Source organism: Porites lutea, chromosome 7 (assembly GCF_958299795.1).
Source record: "Porites lutea chromosome 7, jaPorLute2.1, whole genome shotgun sequence".
Lineage (NCBI taxonomy): Eukaryota > Metazoa > Cnidaria > Anthozoa > Scleractinia > Poritidae > Porites > Porites lutea.
In genome coordinates, this window is record NC_133207.1 from 20,888,102 (window position 1) to 20,915,444 (window position 27,343).

At 39.6% G+C, this 27,343-nt stretch overlaps 2 protein-coding genes across 2 annotated transcripts; both read left to right on the forward strand.

The window, feature by feature from the left end:
- The first annotated feature begins 876 nt into the window (after positions 1-876).
- On the forward strand, positions 877-15,293 carry LOC140943200 (uncharacterized). Its single transcript, XM_073392269.1, has 13 exons — positions 877-981; positions 3,488-4,177; positions 4,552-4,726; positions 5,418-5,521; positions 6,764-6,845; positions 7,756-7,901; positions 8,188-8,613; positions 10,041-10,727; positions 11,317-11,491; positions 12,313-12,413; positions 12,981-13,062; positions 13,671-13,816; positions 14,058-15,293. The coding sequence occupies exons 1-13, from the start codon at positions 877-879 to the stop codon at positions 14,475-14,477; spliced, it is 3,339 nt and encodes a 1,112-aa protein (XP_073248370.1). The 3' UTR covers positions 14,478-15,293.
- Positions 15,294-16,810: 1,517 nt separating this feature from the next.
- Positions 16,811-26,703, forward strand: LOC140943854 (uncharacterized). The gene is made up of 8 exons (XM_073392973.1): positions 16,811-16,985; positions 20,855-21,280; positions 21,519-21,785; positions 22,081-22,255; positions 24,147-24,256; positions 25,162-25,243; positions 25,539-25,684; positions 26,138-26,703. Exons 1-8 carry the CDS (start codon positions 16,881-16,883, stop codon positions 26,432-26,434), a joined length of 1,608 nt encoding a protein of 535 aa, XP_073249074.1. The 5' UTR covers positions 16,811-16,880; the 3' UTR covers positions 26,435-26,703.
- The last annotated feature ends 640 nt before the right edge of the window (positions 26,704-27,343 follow it).

Sequence of the window (27,343 nt, forward strand, 5' to 3'; positions counted from 1 at the left end):
GATGGCTAAGAACAAAAGGTAAAATCTAAGATCTAAAATATTGATTTTCATTTTAATACTGAATCGCTTTCTCTGATCTGCACCGAGATGTTAGGGCAATAAGTCGTGCTCTTATTTCCTTAAAATTTAGTTTAGTTATTCTATAATTATAAGTTCCAAAGAACTGACCCATGAAAGGCTAATGAGTCTGTCAAGTCTGAGTCTGTTGCAGAAAACGTAAATAAATATCATTTCTTGTACACCAACTTCCGCTGCCTTCAGTAAACACTGGTTTAGCCGTGATGTTTTAAATGATACAAAATGTTTAAACATTATTCATTTAAATTCAAAAAGCGGTCGCAGACGAGCCATCGCAAAATCTAGTAAGTTCGCAAGGAGCTTTTAAGGACCTGTTTTAAGGTTTCAGTTACCCATTTTTATTCTATTGAAATTTCTATGGTCATTATCCGTTATCATTCTTTTTTTTCGTGCACGAATCCGGAAAAACATGTACCGTTGCAAGCGTCTTGCATTTTTTCAGAACTTGCTAGCTCGAAGTAAAATTCATTAATTTTGTTTATTTATGTTGTTTTTGTTGTTGAGGGCGACCAAAATGTACAATTACCAATTTCTCTCGGTTCCTGCGGCCTGCCTTTGTGGGATGCTGATCAGTGGTGAGCGAAATTGATTTTAAACAATGAGTTTTCTTTGTGCATAATTAGAAGCTATCAGCCTCAAAAAGAACAAATAATGGAGAACAAGCAAACACCCAATGGACATGCGAAATAAAGTCACGCTTCATTAGGATTACGACATAAAACCAGCAACTGCTGTATTAATTCCTTGCATCGATTCGCTCATGTTGTCAAGTTCAACCTTCAGAATTTGCTTGCCATAATGGGTCTAAAGAGTAAAATCGCTGATGTTGACATCCCCGAAAACCTCTCTTGGCCACAGTTCGTGTTTCAGAACTTTGAACAATACGGTGACAAGACCGCAATAGTAAGTACAGATGAGCTTCTTTCTTCATCCAAGAGGAACAAATTTGCTTTAAGATGTTGTTTTTCAAAGTCGAGCAGGATTCTCACGTCTTTCTCATATAGATGTTTAACTGCTCGAAAACGTGAAGACGCAGAAATCAGTACTTCAACGTGCTACAAGAAGTCACGACTTCAACAAATATTAAGACATTTAAATTGAGCGAATTAGTCAATCCCACTTCAATTGGCAGTTGCATATTATGGTATTTTCAACAAAGCATCGAGCAATTTAATTGTAACTGAGGGCTACGACCTGTGTATGTGTTATTGCGTGTAATATCGCGTTTCGCTGTAAAGTTCAATGGAGTTTAATAATCGTTAATTGGTGTCAAAAATATCGTGACTCAATGCCCAAAGTGTTAATTACTATTTGTCTCACCTTCTGTCCTTAGGTTACCATGACAATACGCATCGTTTGTTTTGTCCTGCAATGTTTATTCTTTTTTACTGCGGCCCCGTCCAAACGTATGCTTTTTTGTTTGAAAACGGAGATTTTTTCTCCAGATTGGCCTACCGTCCACACTTATCCGGTGAAAATGGTCACCGAAAGCACATCTATTCAAAAACGTTCTCCATAGATTTTTTTGAAAACGCTGGCCACTCGTTTACGAACGAAGGTTTTCGAATACGATGATGTAATACATCATTTACTACAAGCATAACGCATGCTCTGTGAGGGATGCTATCGTATTTCCAGTGTTTAGCGTTTACGTATGGGCGGGCGAAAACAATTCGAACACGATACGTGTGGACGCGTATTTTTCTTGAAAACGAGAGGAAAAAAATCTCATTTTCAAAAATATCCGGATACCTGTGGACGGGGCCTGCGTGTCTGATTTCTGCCAGAGAAAGGCTTAATATCTTTTACACAGCTGCTTCAAAAAGATTTAAAATGAACTTTCCTAGGGGCCGTAACACCACGATGAAGAACAAACTACATTAAATTAGTAAAAACCCAGCTGACGTTTTTGGCCATGAAAGAAATCCACTTTAAGTAACCCGGTCTGAGTTTAATTGTATCTTTGACTAACAATTGGAAAAAAAAATGAAACTAGAAAAAGTCGGAGTGTTGTGTTTGTTTGTTTGTTTGTTTGTTTTCGAGTTTTATTGGGTTATCTGGAAAATATCGCTTAAAAAAGCATCGGTTGAAGGCTTTGCATTCGAGAATGAATAGTATTCCTCTTGCCTGAGCATTAGTTGTTGTGCATGGGCCATTTTGTGCAGGCCCCAGTTGTTCAAAAGGTGAATAGCGCTATCCACCGGATAAATCACTGTCCACTGGATAGCGCAGTTGGTTTCCTTAACACTTATCCGTTGGATAGTGATTTATCCCGGCGGTGGGTAGCGCTATATCCATATTTTGAACAACTGGGGCCAGGAGAAGATAACGTAATTCACACAAAGTCCTGGGAGAATAATTTTTAAATATTGCCCAGCAGAATACAATTTCATATGTGGGTTAGCAGACATCAATAGTATTTATTATTTATTCCACTCATGGATGGTTTAACTTAAGGATCAGGGTTGTGAATGGGACACTGAGTCAAATCCCTAAGTCGATAAAAACTTAAATCGCTCTTCAAACATTCCTTGCATAAATAGAACATTTAATATGGAGTTTTATAATAATTTCTTCTTTCAAACGTTTTGATTTTTTCAAAAAGACCCAACATGACTTTTACAGCGTGAGTTGTTGTTATTGATTTAAATATAAATGTATTAGGCACTGCAATATATACTGCATTCTAATCTATGATTCATAAATTTCCTTTGAACATTTGTAAGTGATTTTTTTTTTGCAACCACAATAAGAGGAAATGATAAATGGTAGCAAAAAAATAACACGGGACAATTGCATGTTATTTTAGGACAACCACCAGAATCCTTCAGTTTGTTGCTTTCTTGTGCAAATCAGGGCTATTACTGTATTTGCATGCTATAAGCAAGTGTGCTGGGTACCCACTAAAGTCGCCGGAAATCCCACGCACGCAAAAAACGTGGCCACCTTACCTAGTTCCAGGTCTATGTTGGCCCTTAAAACACATAAGAACGGTTGTGGCGGCGCGATTTCTGTGAAGTAGCGAAACTACGGCCCCCCGATCTCTAAAGTGGAGAGTCACATATCGGATAGATGTTTACATTATTACTGGATAGTTTTTATGGCGCCACGACAAGCTACCCAGTATAGTATGAACATAACCTTTGCCAACCATTAACGTCAAGATTTTTTTTCCAACCTAGTTTCATGTTTAATAATTAGGAAACAATATGTAAATTTAATTTCATTAGTGTTTGACGCAAAGAATTGTCACCATCTGAATATCAGTAGTGCTCTAAGCAAAATGGTAACCAATCACATTCGACCAAGTAAATATGCTGAGATCTTTTGCACCTTATTTTCCTCCTGCAAAAGTACTTTTAATAATTTATTAGATTCTTGGTATTAATTGCTGCTTTCTATCTCTTAGGCCGACGGTCTAACTGGTCGTTCATACACATTCCAGCAACTAACAGTGCTAACAAAAAAGTGCGGCTCAGCTCTTACGAAAAGAGGGTTCAAAAAGGGCAATGTCTTCGCCATTTTGCTGCCTAACATCCCGGAATATCCCATAATATATTACGGTGTCATTTTGATTGGAGGAACAGTAACAACAATGAATCCTTTGTACACAGAGGACGAAATAGCGCATCAGCTGAAAGATGCAACCGCCCAACATATTATAACAATACCTTTGTTTGCTGAAAAGGTGAAACAGAGCGCTTCAAAAGTCGGTATAGAAACTGTGTTTGTTGTCGGGGAAGCCGACGGCTGCGAGCCGTTCTCGGCCCTTCTCCAAGACGATGGTGAAGACTTTCAAGAAGATGTGCAATTCGACCCAAAGAATGACATCGCCTGCCTAGCCTACTCCAGTGGAACAACGGGTTCTCCGAAAGGAGTCATGCTGACTCATTTTAATCTGATTGCAGATGCATCTATTGCCCTTCATGAACGTTTTTATTTGTTAAATGAAAACCCAGTCGTTCTTGGGCTGTTGCCCTTTTTTCACGCTTTTGGACAGATGACATCTTTGTCGTGTGCTTTGCTGAAAGGCGCAACTGTTGTTTGTGTAGCGAAGTTTGAGCCGGAGTCTTTCCTCAAGATAATGCAGGACTATAAGGTATAAGCAATCTGAATTAGACTCTAAAAATTGCTTTAAAAAACAATTTCTTCGAATATCGCTTGGTTTCATTCATTTATACCTGTCCTAGAAACGGCGACAACATTAGTTGACACACTTTGCCCTAAAGGACTTTTCTGACATTTTACTGACTTTAAAAGGGGAAAATAAAGCTTCCCCTCCCCATCCCCCCTGTTAGAGCGTCCTTTAGAAAACAGCAAACAACTCCTCGTTGAATGGAGGAGAGAGGGAAGGGGTGGGGATTGTTTTGTTCTCTGAAGTTACTCTATTTGAGTACAATGTCTCAATGTCTTTGTCGCATATTTTTGGCTATTAAAAAAAGAAGTCACTAGAACTCTGTGATCAATTCTCAGGTTAGCCATGCAGCCATTGTGCCTTCTACTTTGATGTTTTTGGCCAAAAGTCCGCTGATCGAACAGTTCGACCTATCCAGTTTGCAAGATGTTTCGTGTGGAGCAGCGCCTCTTGGCGAAGATCTGTCAAAAGTCCTGATGGCCCGCCTCCCGTCCATAAAGTGGCTACGACAAGGTAACGAGTTTGAGCAGTTATGGTTTAGAAATTCAAATTCGTCTTATGACCATTGGCAGTTCATATCAAACGCCTCAACGAGTGAAAAATGCAAATGACTCGCTCGGTGGCTAGTTGAAGTATAATTCACCATTTTCGATTATTCTATACGCTTTGTTTTTCCCAAAATATTTGCGTTTGTATTCTTTTCAGTTTTATCTTGGGACGCTTGCAAGGCCAGTAAGAGAAATGGGAAACAACATTCGTATTTAAAATTTGGAGGGCAAACAAAATGTATGATGGGCAATGCGAAAATAGAGAATTGACCCTTTATATGTAACTGAAAAAAATAATGCCATCCAAGCGCATCCACAATAATAATAATAATTTTATGCCAAAGGTTAGCGAGTAGCGTTGGGGGGCTGTTTTTTTTTCTGAAATTTAACAAAGTGTCAACATTCACCAATCTGTATGAGGTGGATCTAAATTGTGAGTTTTAGAATGAAATCATAAAGTCTACCTTTTGAAATGAAAGTTAATGAGAAGTACGTTCCTGTTACTGTGAGTGCTTCTAACTTTTGAGTCTGTGAATGAAATCCCAAAGCTTGACCATTTAAATTGAAGCTGATGAGTAGCACTCCTCTTTTCTTGATCTTGGATTAAGATGAAATCGGCGACCCATCAATGAAATGATGTTCTATACTTTGGGTAGGTTACGGTATGACTGAACTTAGCCCTGTTAGTCACGTTTCTCCCTGCGACGATAGCATCAAACACGGATCTATTGGGCTACTGCTACCAAATCTGGAGTGTAAAGTAAGTGTATATATTGTGAGAATAAGTGACTTGCTAATATGGAATGGCAAAAATAATGGCAATGCAGAAGAATCATAAAAGCGACATGAAGACAAATGCGACGACAATGACAGTGACAATGACGATCCGACGACGGCCAAGGCAACGTGAACGGCAAAAAAGCATCTAATATTAGGTTAACGGCCTGTTCACATGGAGGTGGGGGACCCCAGATAGGTGAGGTAACATGTGGCGCGTCACCCCACCTACATCATGTAAACGTGGTCAAATGAAAATGAGAGATTATATGGACAGGCGGGTTACCTCACCTAAGCGAGTTACCTCACCTTCCTGGGGTCCCCCACCTCCATGTTAAACAGGCCCTTAGATCAGCAAATCAACAACTTTGCACGTGCATCACGCTTTTTTGTGACATTTCTTTGCCGTTGTTGCACGACTACGACGTGAAAGTGCCTTATTTCACGTTTTTGTCGAGGACGGGAACACTAGACAACTTTCTTTTTCTTTTCCTGAACTCTGATACAAATTAAATTTAACGAGATAGAATAAGCGTCATAAAGTTAAAGGTAGCCAGCATTCACTTTTTAAGTCAGCGATGATGATGATGATGATGGCGGGCGCGATCCATTGAACCAAGCCGGCTATTCCGTAATATTTCCTGAAACTTGGCTCACAAGCTGAGTGATCGCGGATTTTATTGACGGTGAAGCGTTTCTTTCGGATATGTGATCGGAAATTTGCTGTTCTAGCTTGACCATTTCGATCAGTTTTCCGTACCAAAACTTTTTAAAATTGGGTCCAAAACTGAATGGATTGGTTCAAGCTTACGAGCCTAGAAAGCGATATTCGTCCCAATATAAATCGCAAAAAAAAACATTACCCCAAAATCGCCTTCCATTCAAGCCACAAAAATTTGTAGCCTGCGAAGTAGGCGTATTTTGCAGCGCGAATCATGATTCTATATGTTCTCCCACCATTTTGGACGTTAAAGGGTGACGGCCAGCCGCTGCTCTCTTAGTTTTTCAGTTGCTGTCAAGATGGCGGCCGCGATAAATATACTTCTGAGCTTTCTTTAAAAAAACGCCTGTTTTGCAGTATACAAAATTTGTTAAGATCATTTTCGACGACCAAGATGACCACGACCACGACGAGGCTGATGATGATACCGCATAATGATGATGATGATGATTTTAGATGAACCACAAATGGAATTATCATTTAACAAACATCTTGTTTTTGCAGATTGTCAATATTGAAAATGGGGCTGAACTTGGCCCTAATGAAGACGGGGAAATCTGCGTAAGAGGTCCTACTGTTATGAAAGGTAAGAAGCAACAGTAAGATGCGGAAATGAGAGGCTTTCATACATGGTCCTAAGAGTGAGACGTTTTAACTTATGCAGTTGAAAGAAAAAAGCCTACAATAAAAGTATTGTGTCTATTCTCAACTCATGCAAAATTAAAATATATTCGATAAACTGAAAGAACTATTTAAACCACTTAAATATCTCGTTTTTAGCGTCAAACTTCGGCAAGAAAATTGTCGGCTTGTAAAATGATTTGAGAGTTACCTGAGGAAAGAAACTGTCATTTTCACGTTAATTAGCTCTGTGGCAACCAATTCTATTAAAGAAGTTGTTAATTTTTGCATTTAAATTATTGGCGTTTTGATGTTTTCTGATGGTGAGGCAAGTGTGAGGCGAGCACCACTTTTCAACAAAATTTCAAAATTAAGGAAAGTTTTCGTTACATAATGTTCTCAAGTACCCAGGTTGATGGTGAATAGGTACCAGGGGCCCGTTTCTCTAAAGTCCCGGTAACTTTTAGGGCCCGAATTCAAAAATTCTAATCGAAATATAAAGAATAAGAGCGCTGCTCCTGGCTAGCGAAGTACTCCATTTTGTTTTATGAACTGGTAGTGTTATCATGTTTGATGCAAAACTATTGATACCTCTATCTTGTATGTAAACAACAACAGCTTACGGGCCCGTTAATTACATCGAGACTTTTGAGAAACAGGCCCCAGAGCTGAGAGCATCAGTTCAGCATGAAATAATGCGTATAATGGACCCTTCACTGATACCCACAGAACCTCTCATGATCCAGTTCTTGCCGTCAAGTTTTTTTAAAAAATAACAGGGAATATGAGGACTGTATTTCCCTCAAGAAAGCCCCTGCCGTTATGGCTATCTTGATTTCCACAGGGCTCCTAATGCCTATTTTAAATCTCTTCAGGGTACTTGAATAACCCAGAAGCCACTTCGCAGACTATTGACAGCGATGGATGGCTACACACAGGCGATATTGGACATTACGACGAAGACGAATATTTTTTTGTCGTTGACCGACTTAAGGAGCTCATCAAATACAAAGGATTTCAGGTACTTCGTCAGGTTATGTGTATTAATCAAGTGCTTTGTTTTCTCTACGACAGTGAGGTTGAAATTGCCAAAAATTGTTTTTGATTGTAAGTATGTGCCATCGTTCTGGCCTGAGCTTTGTTTTGGGGCAGGATCTGCTGTTCGTCAGGAACTAGAAATTTAGAGAGGAGACCATTATGAGCGGGAGCCAGCCTATATTTCACCCTAAAGAGTAAAAGAATCTAAACTTGTTCTAAATTACATATAATTATTTTTCAGTACACGTGACGATGCTTTGTCTTTCTAGGTTCCCCCGGCCGAGTTGGAAAATCTCCTTATTTCCCATCCAGCAATATTGGATGCTGGCGTGATCGGGGTTCCCGATCCTAGAGCTGGTGAGCTGCCAAAGGCGTTTGTCGTACGAAAACCGGACGAAAGTATTACAGAAGAAGAAATAGAAAAATTTGTTGAGGAGCGGGTAGCTCCACACAAGGCTTTAAGAGGAGGAGTGCAGTTCATTGATCAGATACCAAGGGCTCTAAGCGGAAAAATACTTCGTAGGCAGCTCAAAGAAATGTCGAAAGCACAGATGGAGACTTTGGAAGACAGGGTCAAGGAGGAGGGAGCAAATGTACTTAAAAGTAAACACCCGGATGTTGAGATCCCGGATAATCTCTCATGGACGGAGTTTGTCTTTCAACATTTTGATGAGTATGGAGATAGAGACGCTATAGTAAGTGTTACAGTTGATTAAAGAAATGGTCGTAATACACACGAAAAAGAAACATTTAAAATCTAATGTTTTAAGTTCAGGTACAGCGGAGTCAGTAGCTAAGCACCTTCCTCCTACCATAAAGATCCCTCATTGTTTTAGTCATTTAACAGAGAGCTTGGCCATAGGCCATTCGATCGATGTAGACACAGATTTCTTTACAGACACGCAGATTTTCTACGTTAATCCTGTTTGAGGAGTACACTCTTTATTAAGCTAACATCAACTAACACGAATTGATGAAGTCCCAAGCTATTTTCACCATATTTTCTGTAAAGCAAACCTGTATTCAGAGGACAGTACTGAACTACAAGGGTCCTAAACAAAACACGTTACTCATAAGTTCATTAATAGACCATTTCACAGTTGTGGGCTTAGTAACCTAGTCGTCGAGTGAATGTGAGGCTGAGGTTGATCTTGTTTTGATACAGACCTCCTTTGTTTTCTTATGGAAACTATGCTGGAAAAATACTAGTTAGCATAAGAAAAACATGATTTAAATGTGAAAGAAGAAAAGGCTGAATCAAAATAAGGTCAACTCCAGCCTCGTTGTCATTAATAACTGTAAAATGCTCTATCAGCAGTGGAAAACTGAATCAACGGCTGAAGGCGAAACAATATTATTGATTCTGCTATATCAGTTCTAATATTTTGTTCATTTACCGAACGTTAACAGTTTTGAGTTAATGTCGTGCATTTCGTAGGATTGGCTGGGATATACGTGTAGTGTCTAGCAAACAATTAATTCGCTTGGTCTACACGTTTTGATTTACCTTTTTAAAATGATTTTAAAAAAGTGATTTAAAACTGTTATTTATTTCTAGCAGTAACAGGTGGAATTACATTTAAAGCAAACATTCTATTTTCATTCTGTTCAATCCTCAAAACGAATCAAAGCACCCTTAAAATAATGATAAAAAAGTTCTTCTATTAGCTGATCCCAAGATTTCTTAAGTACTGTTTAAAAAACGAGCAGGAGAGTATTATCAGGTTTAAAAACTTTAGGAGAAGCTGAGAGTTTTTACACCTGATAATACACGACTGAGAGTTTTTTGAACGGTTGTTGATCAACTCATTCTTGCACCAATATTTAGAATCGGGGTTATTATGGTCTAACAAATTGGTCGTACATAACGTAAATAAAGACACTCATAAAGGGTCATGTAGCAGCTGTTCGGAAGAGATGTCACCAATGGTGCGTTTCCCTGATCCAAAATAGTCCTAAAACAATTGGGAGAATGACATGTCATTGTTTCCTGCGACCAATTAGGAGAGACCTTACGAGCAGCTCCTACACGATCCCTCATTAAACATTAATTTATTTTGCTTTTTTCGTTATAAATGATTAATGAGTTTTTGAACTACTGTAAATATCATTTGTATTGCAGACGGACAGCGTAACAAGTAGATCATACTCATTCCAGCAAGTCAAAGATCTGAGCAGACGTTGTGCCTCGGCGCTAAACAAAAGAGGCTTCAAAAAGGGCGACGTATTTGCGCTGTTTTTGCCAAATGTACCACAATTTCCAGTCGTTTACTTCGGCGTATTACAAGCAGGAGGCGTAGTTACCTCGGCTAACCCGCTTTTCACGACAGAGGAATTGGCTAAACAACTGAAACAAGCCGATGCCAAGTGGATACTGACTGTGCCCCAGTTGGTGCATCGGGCAAAAGAGGCCATGGGGGAACTGGGGAGAGAAAACGTTTTTGTGGTTGGTGACGTGGATGGGTGCGAGTCTGTTTCATTACTTCTCAAAGACGATGGTTCAAGTGTACCCGAGGTAACGATCAACCCCAAAGAAGATGCAGCAGTGATTCCCTTTTCCAGTGGAACTACTGGCCACCCAAAGGGAGTTGTCCTGACACACTACAATCTCATAGCGTGCGGGACTATAATGCGTGCTAAGGGCTTCCTGAGCTTTGATGAGACGACGGTTCTTTTAGCATTTCTGCCATTTTTCCATAGTTTCGGTATGGTTGCCAATATGTCGATGGGACTTCATTCCGGCAGCTCCCTTGTCACTATGCCGCGTTTTGAACGAGAAAAGTTCCTTAAAGCTCTTCAGCGGTTTGAGGTTAGTTAGATGAGTGTTGCCTAACTTAATCTTCCATTGGTTTGGTTTTCGAAATATGTTGGTTCTGAAAGACACTAAAATGTGAAATAATGTGCATCCTCTGCATGAAGGATATGACAGTTTTGGATTTCCTGCCGTGAAAAATCAAAATCTGTTGAACTAATAAAACACTTCTGCTAGCATTTTTTTTGCAAGCATATGTAAAAAAAAAACACAATCATAAGGTTACAACGGGATTAGATACCCTCTACAGCCTTTATTCCATACTCCCTCTCCCTATTCTTGGTTTGCAAGCACGTGACAAGGCGGCCATGTTGGTGGTCAATACAATAAACATTTTTTTGTAGTATAGAATTTACATAAAAATGAAGTTTAAATCCAAGAGGAGAGAAATACTTTCATTGTTCTTGATCACCAACATGGCGGTCGTGACGTCAGATGCAAATTAGCGATTCTGCTTGGTGAGAATTGTAAGGTCAAAGGAATTAACAGATTTAAAAGTTAGAATGACAGATTACCTCGCTAAGAAATGTTCTAGTGGTGAAAAGGTTAAACAAAATTCTTCTAACGCACTTCTTATTTTTTTAAGGTGACCCACTTATCCGTGGTACCCCCCGTGGCGCTTATGTTAGCTAAACATCCGGACGTTGACAACTTTGATTTATCGTACCTGACCGAAATTACTTGTGGGGCGGCTCCCCTGGGACAAGAATTGTCAAAAGCGCTGATGGACAGACTACCCCTACTGGGTAGTGTTAGGCAAGGTGGGTAGCCTGTGTGACGAAGAAGAAATAAGAGAACTCGGGTGCTTACCATTTACACAAACCACCCGGGTGGAAATCCTGTGCATAGATAGAAAAGTATAAACAAAATTTTCACGAGGTGGGAGAACAAACCGCTACAAAGTATATCCAAATCAGCTGAGCAGCCTGAAAAGAATAGAAAAATTGTATCACCACAAATCACAGCCCATATAATCTGAAGCTACCCAAAAGAAAATGCGCGAACCATTTGATTTTCCTACCGGTAATTCTGGTTTTCCTATGTAAATGGTAAGGGGCCCTGTCAATCTAACAAGGATTGTGAGATACAAAGTTTCAAAATTACACAAGATCGATACTAGTCGTCACTACGCTCTGGTCGGGAAATTATTAGAAAAGTATTAGTTAAGATCCTGCTAATTCATTTATTGGCTCATCGATCACATTCTTTACATCACTCAACCTCTCTATTTTCTCAGAAACGCTGTTGGAAAGAACACGACAAAATGCGAGCAATATAACCGCGCGAACGACGAGAAAAAAAGGGCGAGGATCTAGACCTCGGTGAAGGTACAAATACCTCTGGAGAGACGAGGAATTTACTTTTTTTTTCGAAAGTTGCTTACAGTCTCTCAAGCCGATAGACGATAAAACTTTATTTATCTTGCCTAGGGGATTCCCGCTATTAGATGTTTTGCCATTCAAATGTAACCAAATGTATTCTTCCCCTAAGATATTTTGTATAATTTGCTTCCTCGCACAACTCCTAGAAACTGTCAGATACGAAGACCACCATCTTTGTTTTCTTCCACTACTTCCAACAGGTTATGGTATGACGGAGCTCAGTCCAGTGTGTCACATGACCCCAGCTGGTAACGACAAACATGGTTCTGTGGGGGTCCTTCTGCCAAACTTGCGATGTAAGGTAAAACTGTCACGTTATCTCGATCGGGAGACCGCTTGCATGCATCAAATGGACAGACCTCACATTCACCATAACATTACCTAAGCGTGGCTATCAGCACTTTACACTCTTTGTTTACATGTCTACTTGTTGTTCCCACAGTGATAAAAAAGAATGCCCCATTTTTAGCGAAGGCGTTCATTTTCATAGCCAAAATCTTAAGTAACTTTAGTCCAGTGATGAAGTGGGCTTTCTGTGCAAAGCCAAGCCCCTAGGAGTTATGGTTGTGCAATAAAGAGAAAAGTGAAAGCTTGATTTTTTTTTTTGTGTGTGTGTGTGTGTGTGTGTGAGAAACTGCTTGCATCAATTCAAGGATCCGTCAGGAGTACAAATATTACAGTCACTCCAGGTATAACTCTTTGCTTCGGAATGTTATCAAAAATGCTTTTTTTGTTTTTCAGTGCCTTGAGGGCAATCTTCACGTTAGAAATTTTCTCAATGGCTGAGGTAGTTGTGAGGAATTAGCGATATTTAATACTTCATTATAGAGTTAATCCTCAGTTTCCTTATATGCGCTCACGTCCGCAGGTTGTTGAAGTGGAGACTGGGGAAGCTCTCGGCCCAGGACAAGACGGCGAGATTTGTGTTAAAGGACCTACAGTCATGAAAGGTATAAATCCAGCAGTTAATCAAGGCAACGTCCTCCCCCATAACGATCAGTTTCCCCCGCTTTTCAACTCAAACAACTTGGCCAGGCAGCTTGAAGTTTAAGCAATTTGTCCTCCACTATTTAATGTGTCATTGACTTGCATCAGACCAATTTCGATATAGACTACGAGTAGTCCCCCATTTTTCCTCAGGGATAGTAGGGCGAGCGAAACGCGAGCGCGCGTAAAAATCACCCCACGCGAGAAAAGGTGCCACGAGGCGGGGAGAGAGAAAAATTTTCTCTCTCCCCGCCGCGTGTCGCCTTTTCTCGCGTGGGGTGATTTTCACGCCCGCTCGCGTTTCGCTCGCTCTACTATGCCTGAGGAAAACTGGGGGACTACTCGTAGTCTAATTTCGATAAATTAAAATTCATACTTGGCTCCGAGGCTTGGGGGAATAAAACAAAAGGAATCATCGTGAGGCCCAGCGACCAACATAATTCTTTTACTTTATTCCCCCAAGCCTCACACAAAACATCACCGGTTTAACATTATTTCCTATATTTCCTATGGCCATGCTACTTCCTAATATGCACAGCATGTAGAGTTCCTAATTATTCATTCTCTTCAGGTTATCTAAACAACCCAGAAGCAACAGCTCAGACGATTGACAGTGATGGCTGGCTACACACAGGAGATATCGGACATTATGACCAAGATGAACATTTCTTCATCGTAGACAGAGTCAAAGAACTAATAAAATACAAGGGGTATCAGGTACCTTCGATACTAATTTATTTCACGCAAACCGTAGTACATATGCTGACCTAAAAGAGGATAGCAAGCGAAAAACTGTTTTGACTATGCGTATATAGTTTCTGAAGATATCTCGTACACATGATCACGGATTCAGGTACTTCCCATTGTTCGAGAACACACTGTGTACGATGAGATTCGCTTTTCGGGCTTTATTGTGTTTATGCCTTTTAGAAATTTTGACAATTATTTCGTGTCGTAGGTCCCACCGGCTGAACTGGAAGCTCTTCTTATTTCTCATCCGGACATCGAAGACGCAGCAGTCATTGGGGTCCCGGATATCGAGAGTGGTGAATTGCCAAGGGCTTTTGTGGTACGCAAGGCAAACGCAACGCTCACAGAAGATGACGTTCAGACATTTGTGGAGGAAAATGTCGCTCCTTATAAGAAATTACGAGGTGGTGTCGAGTTTATCGACGAAATCCCCAAGTCCTTGAGTGGCAAAATACTACGGCGAGAATTGAGGGACAAAGTGAAGGAATTGGCTAAAGTAGAAAAACCCATGAATACAAATCGGAGTTTCCGAAGAAGAAGTCAAAAGCAACAAGGAACTACGAATGCAAACGGAGAGACGATGCCCCGGAATGTAGCAGCAAAATCCACTTGCTGTGTTATTATTTAGTTACCGTAAGGCGCGTTATTATTACCTCATCAAAGTCCTCCGTTTTTTAGCTTTTGCGCATAAGAATTTTTGGTTCTTTTGGGGAGACCCTGTTTGGTCACAAATAAAATTCGACAATATTGGACTCTACCGTAATTGGCCGAAATATTAATATTGTTATTAATTTTTTTTTTTTTTTGCAATTTTAGAAATAGAGTATTTTTGTAGAAGTTTACAATTTAGGCTTTTTAAAAGACGGGTAGCAATAACAAGGGTTAAGGTACGGAAAAACGGGCAACAAAAAACGTGCCTATCTTTCAAGTTGCCGAGAGGTACTTTCATGTGATAACTCAGTGTTTATCGTTGTACTGCACGAGGCGACTCTATCACGCCTGAATCGCCTCCAGTCGTCTCTCATTATTAGTATTTGGCAATTAATGAGTAGAGACAACTTGGAGACGCACTGGGGACCAGTCAATTATAACACTGAAAAAAATGACTGAATATCAAATAATTGTGAAATATTCATATTATAAACTCATGAGCAATATTTTTCTGATGGCCGTTGGTTGTCTTACTGTATCCAGAGAATTTAATTTGCTCTGTTTTAATTTATTCTTAAAATTTCAAGTCTGCATTTATTTTATGGTTCGAGGCTCTAAAAAGTGCTACCAGAAACTTTTAAACTTTATAACTGAGGTGTACACCCTGAAAACCGACAACTTTTTCACCCCGTGTCCCAAGCGTTCAAATAGTGGCGAGCGGCGAGAAATGGAGAACGGAAGGGGGAAAACGTACCTATAAAGTGCTTTACTCGCTAAAAGAACTTTCTATTTGGTTTAGACGATTTGTTAGTCACTACAAACTTGACAACGGCGCACTAAAACACAAATAAAAAAAAATAACGATAATAATAATAATAATAAAATTGTACCTTGACGTTTGGTGTACTTTGATAGATCAGATGCAACTACCAATCACAGCACACGTAGGAATTAATGCATTCAGCGTAAAAGAAAGTGGGCCATGAAGTGATCCAGTCAAAAATACATTGAACCTCTCTAAGGCAAAAACGCTGCTATTGATATTGCTCTTTTGAACCCGAAATGCATTATTACAATCGACTCACTCTTCTTCGGAGTATTAGTAGTAAGTGTACTCCAATGCTGTTGATTTACCCTGACTTTGAAGAAAATCTTTAAATAACAATGACCGAGACCAGGTTTTATGAAACCGCGAAACTGAGCGCCCTCACCAAACCCTTGTTTTCACTAAAAAACCGCTGAACGCCAACCTGGTTGAGGTCATTGTTATCTAAGGTTTTCCTGTTTTTAAACCTACGTAAGCCAGAAATAAGTAAATGATTTAAAAGACCAGCCACAGTAATGATACAAAAGCTTCCAGGAAAAGAAAAAAAATTATTTTCCTAGATTCCTGAAAAAAAAAAGGCAGGGGACTCGCCCATCACAGAAAACTTTTTGCAATTCACAAACTGTGAATAAAGTGGGTTATTTATGGGTTCTAGGTGGGTTTCCCTTGGGAATTTCTCATTTGGGAAAATAATATCAAAACAGGTGACCAAAACCAATCTTAGGACAAGAATTTCATATAATTTCCCCTATAAAGTCTATAAAGGGTTTTCCATGTCTCAAAAATTTCCCTTCGGTGGGATTTGTATGTCCCAATAATAACCCTAATTGATGGATTTTTCTTGTCTCAATAACTCCCCTATCTTGGGATTTACACTTCCCAATAATTCTTCTATATTGGGATTTACATGTCCCAATAATCCCCTTATATAGGGAATAACTGGGGAAATGCTCCCATATTGTTCCCAACTTTGAATAACTTGGGGAAAAAATTCACAGCGTATTCCCAATATTGGGATGTAAAAGAAAAGTAGACATGTTTCCCTAGTAAAAACCCAAAATCTCCCCAAAAAAGGAATATCTTGTCCCAAATTTTCTCCATGAATGGGAAAAATTCAATCGGAGTCTCGAAAAGTTCCCCGTGCATGCTCGTCCCCAGAGCCACTCGACCACGTGACCTAAAATGAAAACGACAGGCTCTGGTGACGAGAATTGCCGAAGTTTGAAATATCACACGTGTTAGGGAGTTAGAGACGTAGTTGCCGGCGCCATAAAAATAGTTCGTTCTCAGACCTTTATGAAACGTTATTTTGTTTGTTTTTCCGTTCCTTTTTTCCTCTTGTTTTTTAATGTTTCATTCTTTTCCTTCTTTATTTTATGACTTTACAATAGGACTTTAGTATCCCGGACTTTCCATTCCGTGACACATAGTTGCGTGACCTTTAAACTTCTCTGACTCGTGATTACCATGATTTTCTAGTCGATATTTCGCAAGTGAACAGTATTACCGTACGTATTATAGGAAAACGTATAGTTTCTTGTATGTGGCTGGGAGATGGAGCTCAGAAGCAAGTACCCAGACTTCCATATTCCTGATAATGTATCCTCGGCTCAAATTGTCTATCAGGATTTTGATAAATATGGCGAGAAGACCGCAATTGTGAGTACAGTACATTTAGCTCTTATATTTGATTTAAAGTATATTGATCAGACTCGATGGTAAGTTCTACTCGAGAAAACAAAAACAAGTTTTATAACGACGAACTAGACGAGTTTGTTCTCAACCGTCCTTTGAAACTTGTGTCTTTTTAGTGCTCCAAAAAGAGTATTACTCCCCAGACCTTTGGAGAAGTTGAACTCAGCAATATAAAATATATCTGATATATGTCCAGACAAGCGTTTCAACGAATGTCTGCAACGTATACTTGCTTTTGAAATAAGAGTTTGAGTATCCCTTTGAGGATACTAAAATAGCCGTAATATTATGACACTTAGTAATGACACCAACTCTCTCCAAGCTTCATTGTGAAACCTAATAATGTTTTTTCTTTTAAGGCTGATACACACGAGGGATTTTGCTCCCGGAGCATGCTCCGGGGGCACGCTCCGGGAGCAAAGCTCCTCCGTGTGTACCAACGATTTCATGGGTATACTTCATCCTCGGGAGCAGAATTTCCACCCCGCAAAATGCTCCACGATATATTTGGGAGCAAGCTCCGGGGGCAAATTGAGCGAAATTGAAAACGCCCCCTCGTGTGTACTGATACGTGCAAAATGATCCTGGAGCATGCTCCGGGAGCAAAACCCCTCGTGTGTATCGGCCTTTAATATCAATATAGACCTTGTCACGGTTTTCAAAACGGCTATTCTGAAAAAAATATCAATTATAAAGCTACAAAGCAAGGGATTGTCCTAAAAAATTTGGGGGGCTTGCTTTAGATTTTCCATATATTTGTCTGTAATTTTCCCGGGACTTTCTTACAGACAAATGTATAGAAAATTTTAAAAAGTGGTTCTAGGTCTTCTAGTGCATGTAATGCCCTCAAATGTTTTCAGGAGAATCCTTAGGAGTGAAGCTTTAGTTTACCAATCATATTTTTTTCAGAACAGCTGTTCTACGGAAATTATTTGACATTAGATTCTCATACAATCATTGTAATTTCTCACGTGTTTGCCTACTCGTCAAGATGGCGTTGAAAACTGTGACAAGGTCTATTAAAAGGTACATTTCAGTCGAAATTTCAAAACGGCAAGTTTTAGCACTTGCTGCTTAGTCATATAGTTATGCAGAGTCAATGCAGATGTGTCTCGCAATAGCTAGCCCTCATTCAATATAAACCTTCATTTTAAAAGCGACCGGCCATGAACCACCTATTATGTGGCCACCCTCTATTAAAGAACAAATCGAAGTCTCGAAATAATTGTAGGAAAGAATGGGAAATTAAACCTTTATTAAGGGGCCATGGCTACCTTTTGGCCGTCCCAAAGCAGTTCTACCGTTGTTGTCATACCACCTCTATTAAGCGGCCATCAAGCTCTTGGTACACTTTCTTAGTTAAGCTTCATTTTAAGAATATGATGAAGGAAAATACAGTTCAAGATGCAAGGTAACGACTGATGGTGAACCAGTAATGATCAGTAACACTTCTCCCGTTGTGCTTTTGTTTCAAAATATAGTGATTTTTCTGCTAAAGAGAATGCAAATTTATGATGAACCTCTATTGAGCAGCCAACCTCCATTAAATGGCCACTAACGGGTACCCCGAGAGAGGCCGCTTAATGGAGGATCAACTGTATTAAAATTCTAACATGACTCCGAGCGTTGCTTTCTGGTCATTTTCCTATATTTAAAATGGTTTGGTTTTCTTTCTAGGAATCGTGAGACAAAAGAACAGTGAAAAATGTGTAATTTTGTCCCTAAATCCTAGCAGTCATGTTAGAATTTCAATATATCAAATGTGGGCTGTTATTTAACCCCCCATGCCATCAAATATTGAGAATTGATAGGGGAGAGATGATAGATGACATCATATACATACATACATACATACACTTTATTGATGCTCCCTAAGTGGGCTTTTCAGCTCAATAGAATAAAAAAATACAAATATATAAATTAATTGAGAATGTAAATACAATAACATTATAATTACAAAATATATATCAATAATATAATATATCAACTTAATAAAACATTTGCAAGATCATATCGCATGACAAATGACGTCATTTCTGCCAAAAATGCTCGCTGATTCCGATTGACGAAAATAGCACATAAACAGTTCATATTTAGCATATGATCGCTTAAATTACAGTGGCATACCAGAATTTATGGGGAAACATTCCATGTTACAGTAGCTCAAACAACGCAAAATATTTGAAAATTTATGGTCGGAAAGTCGAGTCTACAAGAAATAGCAACTTTGGCAATTATCCAGGAGATATCAGACTCTAATCTGGAGACCAGGAGATACAGTCCAAAATCTGGAGTCTCCCTGATTATCCGGGAGAGTTGACAGCACTGCTGTTGTGATAAGACTTGAGTGCAAATACATCCTTTTTTTCAAGAAAAGAAATATCAATCAAACATTTAAGCTTTTTTGGCCAGCAGGAGATAGATTAGCCTGAGAACCGCAGATGTATTTCCAGTCACCCCTTCTCTGAGGGAGAGAAGCAATGACTGAAAATACGTCTGCGGTTCGCAGGCTAGAGATAGATGAGTACAATAATATCATGGTGGATCTTCCAGTTACTCACCCTTTATAACTCCTTATTGAATTTTACACTATGTGTGCAGTTAACAACAATATATTACTTGTAAATGAGTAAAACAAAGCTTAATTTCTCCTACATGTGTAGTATTTAAGTTACCAAAGGAGAAGTAGTCTTTAAAAAACTGTTTGGCTGAGTCATTCATTTACTGTATTCTGAGGGTTAGTGAGGGGATACAAACAAATTATAATATAATTGTTCTCTCCCATTAACCCTTTTCCTCCCCCAGGGATCCTAATTAATTTTCAACAAATTTAAAAACAATGCACCCTCAAAACCTGGTGGCTACATTTACTCGATTTTCAAAGTTCATGTTTAGAGACTTAGGTAGAAATCTCAAGTCAACTGGCTGGCACTTATAAACATGACCAAGGAGTTAAACCTGAACATGCATATTTAGCTACCAAGAACAAATCCAACCAGCTGTAGGAGTGGGACTGAAACTGGGATCCTTCTCATTACCTACATCTATCACAGTCACCACTGGGTGTAGCTGCTTCATATGTGAAACCTGGATAACATCTTTTATTGGAAAATAGAAGCTTTATGAAAGTGATCCCTTATTTAAAAAATATAATTAAAGGTATATAGAAGGGTAATGGGAAGGAGGCTTGTGGCATAAAAATGTGTTGAGGACCTCCCTGGCCACCAAGAGTTGGAATCTATTTAAATTTGGCCCTTTAAACTTCATTGGCATTTACTCTATTATTGTCTATGCTCTGTAATTGTGTATGTTTCACTTAATTTAATATTCTAGTTCTATGTGGCTGAATTTGACTAAACTTTGTCAACAATGTTCCTTATTCTGTAGTCCTTTAGTTGTAAGCTATCTAACTTATACAGTCATGTTGATATGACTTTTATCAGCAAGCAGTGTAGCAGAGCTTTTGCAACCCTGTGGCCATAAGTTACTTTCAGCCCTCTCTGCTGGCTGAATTATTCAGATTGTTGTTAGTGGCCTCAATCCAGGGACAAAGCTAGTAACCGGGGGGTGGGGTTGGGGTGCCCATGACTTACCCCTGCCCCCCTTCTCATTTGTAAGAGGCATTCCTTAACCTTTTTTTCAGCAAAAACGCTAGCACATTGTTAAACCAAAGTCTACACTTCTAAGTAGCCAAGTCGTTTACCGCCCGCCAGTTTTAGTGTTACTTGTTATCTTTAATTTATAAGAATTGTTTCTTTTTTTCCCTGATTACCCATAACTGTGTAACACCTACAAAGTCCATAGAAAAAACTTTTTTTTTTTTCAATATCCAGGTAGAGGCTATTTCTGGTCGCTCCTATAGTTACCACCATCTTAAAATTCTAACGCAGAGGTTTAGCTCCGCCCTGGTCAGACGAGGCTTCAAGAAAGGCGATGTCTTGGCCATGTACCTTCCAAACGTTTTAGAATACCCTATAATATTCTACGGTGTTGCCTTCATTGGCGGCATTGCCACCACGATCAACCCATTGTACACGTTTGAGGAACTCGCACACCAGCTGCGCAAGTCGGCGGCAAAATACCTCGTTACCATTCCCCCGCTCGTGGAAAACGCAAAAAATGCAGCAGCAACCGAAGGAATTCGCTCAGTGTTTGTATTAGGAGAGGCGCCGCCAGGCTGCGAGTCTCTGTCAGCTCTTTTCTCAGACGACGGAACCGCCTTTCCTGAACACGTGGACATTAATCCCAAGGAAGATGTGGTAAAGTTACCTTAATTAATTAGTAGTGTAGAAAATGAACGAAAAAAAAAGTCAGGCTTGCAAGGGTTTCGAAGCCATTTCGCTACTATACCAGTTCAATACTCTAACTTAAGTAACTATCTCACAACTGCTTAATTCAGTCGTCTATGAATCTGTAAGGATCCGGCTTTTTTCTGTTGAAGTCTTATTCTCACACCATTCTTTCATGCAGTAAACAATCGTGTTAATTCTTTTCAAGGTTGCGTTGCCTTTCTCAGGTGGAACTACCGGTGTGTCCAAAGGAGTCATGCTTACACACTACAACCTCATATCCGCAATGACTGTGATTTTGAACGCTGACGTCTTTCCCGATCGAGAAAAAACGATCCTTTTAACCCTCCTGCCCTTCTACCACATCTACGCGCTGATGGTCATGTTGGGCGCGGCTCTGAGAATTGGAAGCAAACAAGTACTTCTCTCTCGTTTCGAACCGAACTCGTTCCTAAAAGCTATACAGGATTACAAGGTTTGATTATCGTTATTGTGTCTGCAATCGCTTTGAATTTTCTTTGTCGAAAATACTTTTAGTTAATCAATTACCAAGGTACGATAACCTTGAAGCTCTTTAATAACTTGCGCGAATTGTAATTTTTGCGGTTTTGTCTACGATCCAGTCTGCGAGCAATTTTGCGCGCGATCGCGATCTTTGTGTTTGAAAACGAAAAGGAGGAGTTGTGGAGGGTGAAAAGTGCGTTCAGGAGGGTGGGAATAAGGCGAAAGTACTTCTCCAGCTCTTTCCTCTCAGCCTGCTTCTGTTACAGATCACTGATGTTCCTATTGTACCACCTCTGGTATTATTCCTGGCCAAGCATCCCCTTGTGGACAAGTTCGATTTGTCGAGCATGGGACGGGTAAGCTCGGGGGCTGCTCCACTTGGAAAGGAGCTGGAAATTGCAATGTTAAAACGCCTTCCAAAAGTGCAGAGATTACAGCAAGGTACTTGGTCCTCAAAAAAGTTGTGGTGATGTAATAACGATTATTGCATCAACAATAATCTTATTGTATTTGCGATAATCGATTATTGTATCAACAATAAAAAAGGATGGCTCAGTTGGGTAATGCGCGGCTGATGCGATGGGCGAGATTCCGGGTTCGATCCCCGGTGACGTCACATCACATCACATCACGGTAACGTCACATAACATCCTTGTTTCAATTCATCTCCTTTCTGTGTTGCTTTAACTTGCTTAAACTACCATTAAAACGGAGTATTGATGGAGATAGGGGGTTTGGGAAGAAGGGTGGGGGGGGGGGGTTGAAATTATCGCACTTTCGACCTAGAAAGTTTATCAGTTGATTTACTGTCACAGTTATCGATTTAAATTGTGGTTGCTTTGCCATTTAACCATTATCACGGTACTCTAATCCAACACAACGCTACTCCCTGCATTACGCTGTTAATGGTCCCTGTTATCTCTCTTCACCCACATGTTTCAGTGAGTACGGGTGACATGCTATTGGGAGTACGCGTCATGCTTAAAAACCGTGTTAGGGCTCCTTGTGATTCAAGAAAATAGTCGAACCGGTCTGCTACAGCAGTTGGAATGAGGTTTTGCACGCCCTAACTCGGTTATGTTTGTATGAACATGAAAAGAACTGGTTAAAATCACTTTTCTTTTTCCATTCACACCAAAACGGTCTTCTCCATTTTAAGTCTGGCAAACAAGTCCTCTATCCTTTTATGCTTTTCAGCGGTAGGAGTAAAACGTAAGTCACAAAACAAAGAAAATAGTGTGACTAAACCTGACAATCATACGGTCAATCATGAAATCATGAGTGAAACATTGATTTAAGGTAATTCCCTTGTTTCGTATTGCGCATCACTAACATTGTGACTTCAACGTACGGTGACTGCCATTTTCAATTGTCGCCAAAAAAATTAAAGGGGTAACTAAGGCCCCTATTGTAGTCCCAACCCTTTTAATAGCGATTTTGATGACTAACCGGCTAAAAGGGTGTTTGTCTCGAAACTCGCCCCTGTCCCCTCGTGCAAATCTATCATTTGAAGCCAAAATTGTCCCTTTGTTATCGTTTTGCGATGAAACGAGAACGGTGACCCCCCATCAGTTTTATTTGTGCTTTTTACTCGTCATAGCTTCACAAAAAATATATATTAAGCAGAAAAAATCTGGATGGTACAAGTTGTACTTTTTTAAAATATGAATAACGTGAAATTTCGCATTTAGAGCCACAGCGAATTGTGAGGTAATGTTAAAACTGTCCATTTCTCTACATTTTTTTCAAGATCGGGTAATTTGAAGTCACTTAACTGAAAAATATAGCCCAGAGAAACAAACGGGCCCTAGGTTTTAGCAAAATTCTATAATTTTCAATATGATAAGAATTTTTGTCGGTTGTTCAAGTTTCTAGCATTTGGCGCGCAACTAGGAAAAAACACTCAGAATTAGGGGCACACAGGGTGACCCCATCTCTTTATTGCAGTTTTGAGCGATTTCTAGGGTTTCTATTAGTTTGCAACGTTGATCAATATACACTTTCCTAAGCCCGAAACCTATAGCCGCCCCGCGATTAACTGTTTCTCACCGATCCTAGATTGAGTAATTGTGAGATGCATGATTTTCTCATATTTTTCCTTTTAACTTCTGCGTAAGTGGATGAAATCGTATGGTGTTGCCATTCAATTGAAACTTCTTTGGCAGACATTTTGCGTAGTAATATTTATATTTTAGGATGAGGAAAGTAAAATTTACCTTTTATTGAAAAGTTAACTTTGGCCAGCGAGTGGCAGTGTTTCAAAGGCGATTTCTGGTGCTTAGCATGTCTATCGTTCCACTTACATCCTCCGGTTTTGACTTCATTTATTCAGGTTATGGCATGACAGAGATTGCAGGCGCGTCTCATGTCACGCCTTCCCCCAGTAAGGGAAAAACTAAATTCGGATCCGTTGGTCTGCTTTTGCCAAACATGAGATGCAAGGTAAGTCTTGTTCGGTTTTATTATTATTATTTTTTTGTTTTCGTCTCCAGTTGTACACATGATCACCCATGGCATTGCTGAAACAAATTTTCAAATTCATGCGATCTGTTTACTGCGTAGTAAGTTTATCTTGTTACTCATTTTCGTAAATTAGGGGCATCCAACGACGGTTTCCTCCTAAAGGTATTGAAAACACTTTTTAGGCTATCCAGAGTACTTTTAGATCTCTAGAAATGCATTCGAAGCGGCGCTATAAAATTTGCACTTGTTCGGTCATCCTAGGACAACTTGAGTCTTTTCGAAATTACAAGGGCTTCAGTATTATTTTACCGAGATTTTTAGATGCAATTCAACGTATTATCAAAGTGAGAATTTTTCTTATTCTCGTCTCAACAACATTTTTGAATCCGAAAGTTTTAGGTATCCTTTTTTGTAAAATAGCTTAACCTGGGCGGTGAAGTGTAAAAAAATTAAACTTCAGAAAATCGTAGGGAATTTATTAAGCTTCGAAAATTGTATATGAATGGAGTAGTCATCTAGAAACTGTTTAGATGTCCTCAAGTTATAGAAAATTCTGGGCAATATTTGCTTCCCCGAACAGATATTTTATCGAAAACGGTCGTTGCGTGCCCCCCCCCCCCCCCCCCCCCCGGTAAATGCAGCAGCAATATAGCAGAGTGTGCAGGCAACTCCTCTATTTATCTGTCAAGCGTCCTTGGAAGATGAGTAATTGTAATCGTTATCGTTATAATAAATGTGTATTGAAAAAGGTTTGAAAACCGTTTTTTAAAGGAAGACAGCCGTTAAGCGATTTTAAGTATCGATAGTACTAAATCGCTTTGGCACTATTTGTTTGGACCTATAGTGTTATTTAATGATAAAAGTTTGTTATTAATGTTAAATAGGTTATTAACCCCGACACTGGTGAAATACTTGGTCCAAACCGGGACGGGGAAATCTGCATAAAAGGACCAACTGTTATGAAAGGTAAGTTAAGCACGATATACCTACTCATCATCATCTTCATCGTCATCACAAAATGCCCGAGCTACACGGCCCTCATACGTTAGTTCCTTTGAAAAGGGCCTTGGTTATCCCCAAGTTTTCTCGCTGATTCCAATGAAGTCCTGCTAATATTATTCCCATTGTCTTAGGCAACTCGTAAATAGTGCCTTTGTTTTTATTTATTTTCCGAGTAGGCCTTTAATTCTTACCATACATGTTTTTGTGAGGGTTTCCTCTGTTGACTCTCTAAGATCAATGCTTTTGTTGCGCTCTGTAGGATACTTGGGCAACCCAGAAGCCACAGCGCAAACAATTGATAGCGACGGCTGGTTACACACAGGAGATATCGGACATTATGATGAAGATGAATATTTCTTTATTGTGGATCGACTCAAAGAACTCATCAAGTACAAGGGATTCCAGGTATTACATTACTTATTAATTGTCTTGTTTACCCCGTTACCCCGTGGCCTGAATGGCTTGTGCCACCCTTCATTTTCTGAAATGAACGCCCCCAATTTAAAACCCCTTTGGAATGCAAACCTCTTCCCCTAGCCATCATCATTTTAATTGTATTCTTACAGTTGCTATGGAACCTCTACCCCATGCCCATTATCGAAAGGCCTTTTTATGCTTCTGTACAGGAACTGAGAAAATTACAAGCGCTCTTCGTTCAAAGGATATGTTGTGGTTCAATTTATCCTTGGTTTAAATTTTATTTTATTATATTTCTCTTTGTTTTAAACTCATTATCATACATTACCATACCCTAAAACAAAAAGAAATAAAATTTAAACCAAGGTTAAAATTGAAACACAACAGATATATTCGAAATAAATATGTTTTGAGTCTTTTTGTTTTCCTTCTATCTTCTAGGTCCCACCCGCAGAACTCGAAGCGTTATTGATTTCTCACCCGAAAATAGACGATGTTGCAGTAATCGGAGTTCCCGATCTTGAAGCTGGAGAGCTGCCGAAAGCGTTCGTAGTCCGCCGTGGAAACGTGACTTCAGAAGAAATTACGGAGTTTGTAGCCAAGAAAGCCTTACCACATAAAAAGCTCAGGGGAGGGGTGGAGTTTGTTGACCAGATACCAAAATCTGCGAGTGGAAAGATACTACGACGGTTGCTTAGAAATCAAGAAAAACAAAAACACACCAAGGCAAGCTTGTGAAAAGGACACATAGACTTTAATATGTTAACCGACCAAAGACATGATTTACCCACCTATCCAAGACCGAAAGAAGCGCTAGGCTAGAGTTGCCGTTTGTGAAATTAAGCCATTACTATTATTTTGTTATTATTATTATTATTATTATTATTATTATTATTATTGTATTTTTCATTGATGAACTAGTAGCTTAGTTTTAGTTATCACTAAACAGGCTGAAGATTATTTGATGTCAGCTATACCTGTCAATAAAGCTTTCTTTATAGTTCGAATTGAAGACTCGGGCTATGGACTCCTAAGTAGTTATTACCCGAATTTTCGACATTTGCTTCCCATGGGAGATTAAGCTACAAATCCATTAACTTTAAACGCGGAGATGTGGGCTTTCTATCCTCTTGGCATTCAAGCGAAATCTTTTGAACTTCTAATTTGATTCGAATTAATTTTACAAGGGGAAGTGCCATATGAAGAAGACGAGGAGGTCGTGGGAAAGTTAGAATGAGACCATTCTGGGTGTGGCCCAGGTTTTATTTCAACCCTAAGTGTAACCGACAAACAAAACAGTATAATGAGACGATGAATATTAGGACTGCCATAATAATAGAATTAATAATAGGACTGCCATATATGGGCTATATCTATGGTATGTGCTGCTGTAGACTACAAATAGTCTCTCTTTTACGTGATCCTCGACGCTCGCGCGCGTGCACTGCCCTCACTTAAAATCTTAAGAAAAGGAGAGGCTGCTTGCAGTCTAGCGCCGCTGTGAAGGGTATGGTTTTCAAGCATTTTATGCACCTATCAATGTAAATCCCGTGGGGGGGGGGGGGGGGAGTGCGGGCAAGGGGAGGAGATTTGACGCCTGAGGCTATCCCCCTGTCGGGCTTTTGATCGTACGAAGCGACCCCGGGG